The sequence below is a fragment of the Henckelia pumila genome, chromosome 2, assembly GCF_033568475.1.
Source record: "Henckelia pumila isolate YLH828 chromosome 2, ASM3356847v2, whole genome shotgun sequence".
In the NCBI taxonomy this organism is placed as follows: Eukaryota; Viridiplantae; Streptophyta; class Magnoliopsida; order Lamiales; family Gesneriaceae; genus Henckelia; species Henckelia pumila.
This window is the reverse complement of record NC_133121.1, coordinates 122,170,425-122,180,040: the sequence shown is the minus strand read 5'-3', so window position 1 is coordinate 122,180,040 and position 9,616 is coordinate 122,170,425. Positions and strand designations below refer to the sequence as shown.

General features: G+C 33.5%; 1 protein-coding gene and 1 long non-coding RNA gene across 3 annotated transcripts; one reads left to right on the top strand and one right to left on the bottom strand.

Moving 5' to 3' along the window:
* Positions 1–3,144: 3,144 nt before the first annotated feature.
* LOC140881530 (2,3-bisphosphoglycerate-dependent phosphoglycerate mutase 1-like) lies at positions 3,145–9,263 on the bottom strand. 2 transcript variants are annotated; one of them, XM_073286914.1, is made up of 9 exons: positions 8,888–9,263; positions 7,928–8,205; positions 7,607–7,830; positions 7,255–7,373; positions 7,003–7,159; positions 6,819–6,920; positions 6,610–6,729; positions 3,370–3,425; positions 3,153–3,286 (listed from the first exon to the last, which is right to left on the bottom strand). In XM_073286914.1, exons 2-8 carry the CDS (start codon positions 8,196–8,198, stop codon positions 3,372–3,374), a joined length of 1,047 nt encoding a protein of 348 aa, XP_073143015.1. In that variant the 5' UTR covers positions 8,199–8,205; positions 8,888–9,263; the 3' UTR covers positions 3,153–3,286; positions 3,370–3,371. The 2 variants fall into 2 exon arrangements, with proteins under 2 accessions (XP_073143014.1, XP_073143015.1); XM_073286913.1 differs by having other exon boundaries at positions 3,145–3,425.
* LOC140881531 (uncharacterized) lies at positions 3,433–6,290 on the top strand. Its single transcript, XR_012150000.1, has 2 exons — positions 3,433–4,432; positions 6,040–6,290. It is a non-coding gene; the product is annotated as an uncharacterized lncRNA (long non-coding RNA).
* Positions 9,264–9,616: the final 353 nt, after the last annotated feature.

Sequence of the window (9,616 nt, the reverse complement as noted above, 5' to 3'; positions counted from 1 at the left end):
ACAAAACGTATATTTTAAATATTTTGTTTGTAAATCAACTAAAAATTAAGAAACATGATTATTATATATATATGAATTATATACACCAAACGTAGAGATTTATATGTTTTGCATGCTTCATTAATCTCTACTTTATAATATAGAGGACAGTATTAGGTGTATTAACATCACTCACAGTAAGGATTAGACAGGGACAAGAACCGAACAGAATCATATATTAATTCCAGCTCTTATTTAATTTATTTCATTTTGTATATCCTTTTTTCTCCTATACATGTAAAAACAAAAAATGTGCATCAGATTACTGTAAATATACATTGCATCAGATTCGAAGTTGTTGTTGTTATTGTTGTTGCTCCGTTCGACAAACAGATTATATCCCCACAATTGTTTTGATCAGGTAGACCCATGTATATATATTAATTTGATGCTCTAATCTGGCAATTAGTATATATATCTACAAAACAAGGACCATATATAATATATACATAGATATATATGTGTACATCATGTGGTGCTTGGGTTTCATGGCCCCTCCATCGATCGACCATCCACACAGATAAACATGGCGGGATCCACTCGAGTTATCATCAATTAAAACACTGACCAAAATATTAAAAAAAAAAAAAAAAAAAAAGTGATAAAGCTTATCATTAAATTGCTTGAAGAAAGTATAAATTTATATATATTATCATGTTGATTATAACTGTACCATGATTCATGCACTATAGCTTAGATATTTTGTGATTGTAATGCTCTGCCAACTTTAATATTTGTTTTGTTTTTTTTACAGGATTTCGAGATGGGCCACTGGTATTATGATTTGATTATAACGTATAACGATGGGATTTTGGAACTGAGAAAGTATTAGACAAAAATTATCAGAATTAATTAATTACGTACGTAGTAGGATAAAGTATCAATCTCAGATGTTGAACTGGATATCATGTAGCCAAATAAATACTGTGGAGAAATCTAACATGTAAAAATAAATAAACAATTAACACAGATTTACATAAGTTAGAATGTCGAAATATGAAACTTTGAAGACGTTTTGTGAAATTAATATTGGTTGTATTTATCTTCAATACTTCAAATATATATATAGAGAGTTTTGATATCCTGCCCACCCACCGTGCCAACCTAATGTGCCCACCATGAGGTGACACTCAACTATTGGACGCACAATTCATCACATCCAATAGTTGAGTGTCACCTTATGGTGGGCACATTAGGTGGACACGGTGAGTGGGCAGGATAGCAAAATTGTATATATATATATATATATATATATATATATTCTTATTTATTATGTAAAAGGACCATAGTGTGGTTTCTTGGTATGGTCATAAAAAAAATCAGAAAAAAAAACAATAAAATTAAAAATAAAACCAAACTTAACCGCAACATTCCTTTGCCATAACTTTCATTCTTAATTAGCTTGCAAAAAAACGTGGGGGAAAAAGCACTAAGCGTCACAGTTATACCACCATCTTTTCTCTATCTCAATTTTCATATATTCGCACTCCAAATCAAAATAAAAATACCCACTCACATTAACATAACAGTCACGTTATATATGGTCAAATGTCAACTAATAAATTATATTTTAAAATTCATTACACATTAAAAATATATCATGTTCATTTATTATGTTACACACGCAACGCGTGTGCATGGTTTCTAATATATATTATATAGTAACACAACCACCGTAATTTTATTTTGCATCAAAATAAAATATATTATCTTGGGATAATCGATGGGAAGACAATTTTTTTGAAGTGTCATAATCGCATGATTTTGGATAAATTATAATTTGAAGATCAAAAGAAAAATCTTATAGTCATTTCTCTGTCACATGATGGCGAAGAGGAAGTGATTAGCAACCTTCTGAAACGGACGACGACTTGATTCTTATCTGAGTACAAATTATATTTTTTTTATATTAAAATATTTCTTTTTTTTTAATATAAATTATATCGAATATCGAAATTACATCATACATATTATTTTTACCATCTAATTCTTGTACTAGCTAGCGCACAGAATCAGCAAAACAAGAAGCTTAATTAGGACGTGGTAATATTTCAGTTTATAGGTTGGGTGAAAGTAGAGATTGAATGAATATGTGTGTTACAAGAAATTAATAAACACTTGTCCATCCTGAATGCAATATTAATACTTCATCACAATTCACATGTCGTTGCGTGCCGACCATTCATATTGGATATATGATAGATTTTTATTTTTATTTTTTATATTTATTTATTTTGGCTTTCACCACAATAATTAAGTTTTATGGTTGGATCACTACTTTCACTTTGATAGTTAAATATGCATTCTTTATGAGTTGCAGCAGCGCGTATACATACATATTAGAAGGCCAATTTGTTCGTGTTACAATCATTATATATTTTTAACACAAAAACTCATATCACGGGTTAATTTTGTGAGAAGAAGCTCTTATTCGACATGATTATGAAAAAGTATTTTTTTCATGTCAAATGTATTATCTTTCGATATCGTAGATATGAGGCAAAATAACCCATATCACGAAAAAAATATCCGTGAGACCATCTTACAATAAATCTATTATGTTTTTAATTACAATCACTATAGTTTTTTTTAAAGTCTTATATGATTACTATATGTAATAGATAACTAATGCCTCTTCATGATTGAAATAATTATTTAAACACGATAATTGTTTTTATTAGTTGTGAATTAATAATTTTTCTGATCTAAAACTTTAAAACGATAGAATTGAAATATTTAAAATAAAGATTATTTTAGGATAAAAAAATTTCATCAATAAAATTGTAAACATATAGTATTGATTATTGAATATATTTATAAATTCGTGCATTGCAATTTGCAAGTAGACGTGGACTTGGGATTTTATAACGAGAGGGCGTAATCGGATTTGAATGTTTGAGAAACAAAATTTTAGATGGACCACTGGTCCCTGACTAGTAGCACAAAATTTACCCAAAATTTGATTTTGATCGTAAAATAATCTGAAATTGGGCTTTCTAATTGGATCACTTTAAACCAGGCCCAATGTGATGATTCTGGACTCTTGAGTCATGTCGAGAATATACACAAATTGAAATATTTCTATAAGACTCATAATAATAATATTATTATTATTAGAATTTGACCCAAGAAAGTTTCTATTAAAGACTGTAATTAAAGATCTTACACACATACGATAGGATAGGATATTATTATACGAGGAGTCCAGTCCAGTCCAGTCCTTGACAGAGTACAAAACAAACACAACCTGTTGCAGACACAGGTACAAGCTCTAACCAAAGGACACAAAAATACAAGCTACGAATATGAAGAATATATATCTGTTTTTACATTTATGATTGGGACTGAAGCATCTCATCCAACTTTTCCCTGTATTGGGCCAAACCCTGTCAATCCAAAGACAAGAAGAATCAAAAAGCTTCTCAATCCAATGAAACGAATGATCGCGAGACGACTCGAAGAGGCTACTATGCATGATTTTAGATTATTCGGGAGTGATGTAGATTTGAACTCCAAACTTATCACTACAATGGAGATGAGATCTTTGTGGACTCCATTTGAGATTTGTAACAGGAGAGTATCAGATGCATAGCTATTCATCTAGACGTTGCTACTTGCTTGATTTGCACGAGATTCATGAAATCAGAGAGTTGTGATTTTACAGGACAAACATATTTATTGTAACACCCGGAAATTTTAATACGTAAATTCGCATGCATAATTAGGGTAAATTAATTTTAAAATAAGGGTTAATTGAATTTATGTGTTATTATGTGATTTATATGCATGATTTAAGTTATTTTAGCATTTAACCCAAAATTAGTGATTTTTGTGATTTATGGAAATTAATTGGTTTTGATCGCGTAGACGGGACCGTGGACGGACGAGATACCAAAATATTTAGCCAAAAATATTTTATGAGTTTTACGAGCCTTAAAATAATATTTTAAGGTATTTTGTCAAGAAAATTTTAGTATTTAATTATATATTTATTTAAGGGTTTATTTTTAGCAAAAATAAGTCATTTTATTGACTTTTATTAATATTTAAAAATTCCCAAAGTTATTATTTCGGGATTTTGGTTTAATATCAGATTTATTATTAATTTTATTAGTTTAAAAATTTATATTTTATGCCATATTATCTACCTAACTATATTATATTAATTAATATTCCTTTTTAATTCTATTTAATTTATTTAAAACCTAAACCTACCCTACCACTATATGATTGAGCCGATAACTCTTCTTCCACCCTCCTTCACGCCTCCATCGTCTTCCTTGACAGAAAACTCCATAGCCGATCCAACCAAGCTCCACCTTTGAAGATTTTTGGTCCGTTCGTCGTCCCGGAGTCCCGTAAACGCATCGTTCGTTGTCAAATAATTATCAAGGCATGTTTAATACTTCCTTTCAACACCATATAAGCTATGTACACTTTTTTTCTGTCAGATTCATACGTTTTGCACTGATCTTTGTGATTTCATAAGAGATTGTTGGATGTTTTTTTTATGAAGAGCAACCTCACGTTTCCATGTTGTATGTCATTGTCTCACGTTTTTCTTGCCATGGGAGGGTCCAGCCGGTGGTCAGGCGTGTAGGGGCTTGTGTGAGGGTCTCTAGGGTCTGGTAGGCTAAGTGGTTCGAACCAAGAAGGGGCAGAAATGAAGCTGGGCTAGCTGGAGTGGCTAGTGGCGCACAGTTTAGGGTTATGGGGAAGAGGGGCTCGGCTGGTCATGCTAGGGCATGAACCAGCCGAGCACCTGTTGGGTTCGAACCGGCAGGACCCTGGGAAGGTCCTGCCGGCGGCGGTCCGGCCAGTAGTGGCCGGACCGAGGCGGCAGCAGCCCCTGAAAGGCTGCTGCCCGAACTGCACGCGCAGCATGGGAAAGGAGAGGAGAGGGGATCGGGTAGGTGGGTTCTGGGTGGTTCCGGGTCGGGTCAGTAGGGTCTAGGGTCGGGTCAGGTAGGTCCGGGTCCGGGCTAGGTGGGCCGGGCTCGAGTATTTTAATTTTAAAATGTTTAATGGTTTAATTGGATTTTTGGGCCATTTAATTAGAAATAAAATTATTTGGGCTTCCAAATAATTTTATTTGGGCTTTTTAAATTATTTTTAAGTTAACCCAATAATTTTATGGGCCCGTGGGCCCATCGGAATTTTTGGGCTAGTCAGTGATTTTATTGGGTCAGTCTAGGAATTTTTATGAATTAAATTAGTTATTGGGCCTAAATATTTTTATTTAAGCCCAATAACATTTAAGTATTTTATTTTAGTAAAAATTATAATTTTTAAAATTAGTTATTTAATTATGAGCTTTAAGTTAGTTAACAGGCTTTAAGTCAGTTAAGGGGTTTAGTAGAGAGACCAGCAGTCTGGACCAACCCATGAAAATAAACTAAGTCCGGAATATATATTTAATTATTTTTATGCATGAAGTCTATTTTAAGTAAAAGTATATTTATTATTAAAATTAATTAAATATATATTACGGACATATTTTAAGTGCATGCATACATGAAATATTTTATGATGTGTTTATGATTAAGAATTGAGCATAAAAAATATTTTTATGGAAATTGAAGTGATGTGACAGCATAGAAGTGGGTTCTACCACTGACACAGAGGTAGTTCTACTACCGGCATAGAAGTGGGTTTTACCACTGGCACAGAGGTAGTTTACTACCAGCATAGAGGTGGATTTATCCACCGCCACGTACGATGGTTCTTTAGACTGATCAGTCGGCACAGTTATTAGTCACATTCATGGATATGACCATACACAGTTTTTATGTTTATGACATGCTCAATTATGTTATGTATGATGAAGAAAGTTATGTTATGTTTATGATTTATGATTCAGCATTTATGTTATGAAAAATGTTTTCATGCATGGTCATGTACATGTATATGTATTAGTATCTACGTGATGCATTATTTTAACCTTGATATAAAGGATTAGACATGTTGAGCCCCTAGGCTCACTACGCTTATATGGTGCAGGTGAGTATGATGTAGCTCCTACCGGTGGCGAGGACGTATGAGCGAGCATGGCAGTGGCCCCGTGACCGTCTCGCTAGGATTTTTATTTATGCATGAGTTATATATTCAGGATATTTTTATGTTTTCAGTGGTTATGATTACTTATTGATTTTTCATTATTTTAGTAGACATAAGTTATAAATTTTTATTATAGACATTATTTTATCTATTGCATGACTCAAGATTTTATCAAATAAATGTTTATTATTTTATTAAGCGAGTTATTATTTGTAATATTATTTTTAAAGTTTATACATATATGTATGGGCGTATATGTATATAGTATAGTATAAAAAAAAAAAAAAAGTTTTTCCGCATTTAGTAGTTCTAGGGCGTTTCATTTATTGCATCTCAGAATTAGTTTTTAGATCAAAAAATTCTGTGTGTTCCAAATTAACATAGAAAAATTAGAATTCCCAGACAAGAATTCCAGTCATATACACATCTTTTATATGCATTGATGGCAGATATTCTACAACATTAAGATTCAAGAATGAAAAGTTTTTCTTCTTTTTACCGAAAAAGACATACCTTAGTGTAAGCATAAACACTTGCTTCAGTTGGTGCCACTGGACTACCCCGACGAATAAATCTCCCCTCTTTGAAGATGTAAAGCATCGGTATTCCAGTTGATAGTTCCAAGCTAATAACCTGACAAAGAGAAAGAGGTGGTCTTTTCAATTATAATCATACACAAATGAAATGTGACGGTCAAGCTCAACTCAGTTGAAAAATTGTACCTCTTGAGAAGTCAGTTTGTCTAGATACATAATGATAGATCTAAGTGAATTCCCATGCGCGGCAATCATGACATTTTTCCCGGAAAGAAGCTGTGGTTCAATCTGTTTGACGAGATATTCATTATGGTATATCCATGAATCAGCGTAAAGTAAAATATGTGAGACAAGATTATATCGATCTTACATTCTCTCTAAAGTAGGCAACAGCTCTCTCAGCACACATTTCCAAACTCTCACCATTAGGAGGAGGCACATCATAGCTACGTCTCCACACATGAACTTGCTCTTTTCCATATCTATCTGCTGTTTCCTGCTTATTGAGACCCTGTAATTCTCCGTACCTGTATAGATCAAGCACCAAGGTTACAAACAGAGAGAAAAAAGGGGCAAATGAAATATTTCTAACATTGCATGTTGCCAAAGTCCAAACACATACATTCTTTCATTTAGTTGCCAAGCCGTTACAACTGGAATACACTGCTTTTTTGTATCTTCACTAAAAATTTGACTCCAAGCTCTAGCTTGCTCATTCTCATCGTGCAAAATAATTGGAACCTATAAGAAGATTAATGCATTTTGAAAATTCAAGGTATTGGAAAAGCAAACATTTCCTCAGTAGTTGAACACGAATAACAGTCAAGACAAAGACATCTGAATGGCTATCTTTTTTCTTTTCAAAGTTTAAGAAGGTAATCAATAGCAATGCAGATTCAAATTAGTTAGACCCATCAGGGGGTAAAAAAAAGAGCTTTAAAGCGTCAACCTTGGCAAAAATTTGACAATTTTACCTTCTTACGTCTGTGTTCAGTCATGGCAAGCATGGCAGTCATCTGCGCTCGAATGAGAGAAGAAGTGTAGATCATGTCGACTGGTATATTGCTGATTCTTTTACCAGCTTCAATAGCCTCGTCCACACCTTTCTTGGTTAGTGGCACATCAACACAACCAGTGAATAGATTCTTTTCATTCCACATAGACTCTCCATGCCGAATCAGGATCAATGCAGCTTCGTCTGGGAACATAATTGAAATTTACACCCTTTAAGATTATATTGAAGAAAATCACTCAAGTATTGCTTGCTATTTTATATTTCGTGAGTTTCACATTACTTGATTTCTTTTTGGAGTCACTTGACGTGCCGTTTGATGGCGATAAAATGGGGTTAAACACTGTAGCCTGAGAGCCCGAGGCTTGTATCACACAAAAACTTTGCTTTTTAGAGCGAAAAGTTTGTGTTCTCAGCATAGCAACATCTAGCCGGGAACCTTTCGAGATCAACTTCAAAGAAACATTTCCATTCTCTTGATTGCCGAAAGAATTGTTGAAGTTACCACAAGATGGAATAGTCCCTACTGCTTGGTGAAATGATGTTGTGGCCATTCTAAATCTGAACCAAGGTAATCAAATAACTTTCAGCATGACTATTTGTATTGACAGAAAGTTTCATTCTTTTCAGCTAATGATCAAGTAAACCACTCAAAAATCTGTCCTGGCACATTGCATAGGTTTTGTTAAAAGGAGCAAATATATCAACATAGGTCCAGGTCCAATGATAAGGTCTAAACATAAACAATTCATTAATCTCACTAATTACACTGCCTATTCACATAAATGCATCTTCAGTGGAGAACCAGAGAAGAACTCATTTCATTCTCTTCCAAGAAGAGTTGCAAAGCTATTAATATTTTTCCTGACCAATGCCAACTGCTTAACTTAAAAGCAATCGATCCGAACAAATCAACAAAACCACATAATCGGGAGATATTATATTCCAACAAATAAAGAAACATCTTTCAACAGATTAGCATGCCCAAATCTAAATCCCCATAAATAATGTTTCATTAAAGAGGATGAGATACAAATCTACAAAATTAACGGGACGCGAATTAAGTAAAAAGCAAAAAAAGAAAGAACAACCCAGAAAATAAAAATCGAAGGAAAAAAAAATGCAACTTGCACTAAAAAATACCCAGAAAAAAAAAAAAACAGGGTGCCAAAAAAAGGAAGTCAAGAAACGTACGTAGCAATGCGGATAGTATTACAGAGAAATAAAGAGAGACAGATCTTACAGCTATATATGCAAATGTTATGGCAAAATGAAACGAAGAATCTCAAAATGGTTGCGACGAAACCGAGGCAGAGCTTATTCCGAGGAATTTGGACGGAGAAAAAGATGGTCTTGGCATTAGCTTAATAGCATCAGCACATTAATGAATGCATCGCATGGTTTCATTCAAGAATTGTTTGGAGCCGAAAGAGATTGACTGATAAATCGATGGAAATTGAGATGCGAATTGGGTAGTTGTATATTTCTTGACGGGATCGAGTTGGGTGGTGGTTAGGAGAAAAAAATAGCATGAGAAAGGGATATTTCAAAGAGAAAGTTGGCGATTTGGCGTCGCAAACAGTCGGGGCAAAGCTTGGCGGCTCTGCCTCTTTCTTGTTTTTTTATTGCGTTCTTGTTTTGGCTTCACCAGGGGTAGGTAGCCTTTCCTCAATTCCCAATTTTTTTAAAAAAAATTTGAAAATTATTTTTCTGAAATATATAGAATATTATTATGTGAATTTCACACAAGTGTAACATTTACATGTCATGCCATAATGACAGAAAATATATAATATTAAATCGCCTAAACTGACCAATTCTTCCCATTTTCTGACTTCATTTTGTTACATTGTTGCTTCAAATTTTGCTCCGAAATTCAATCATTTGTATTCATTTCATTTGACCCTAAAATTATGAAAATGAAAAGTGAGATTTCATGAATGAGAAATCAGTAGGTTCGTGAATTATTGGT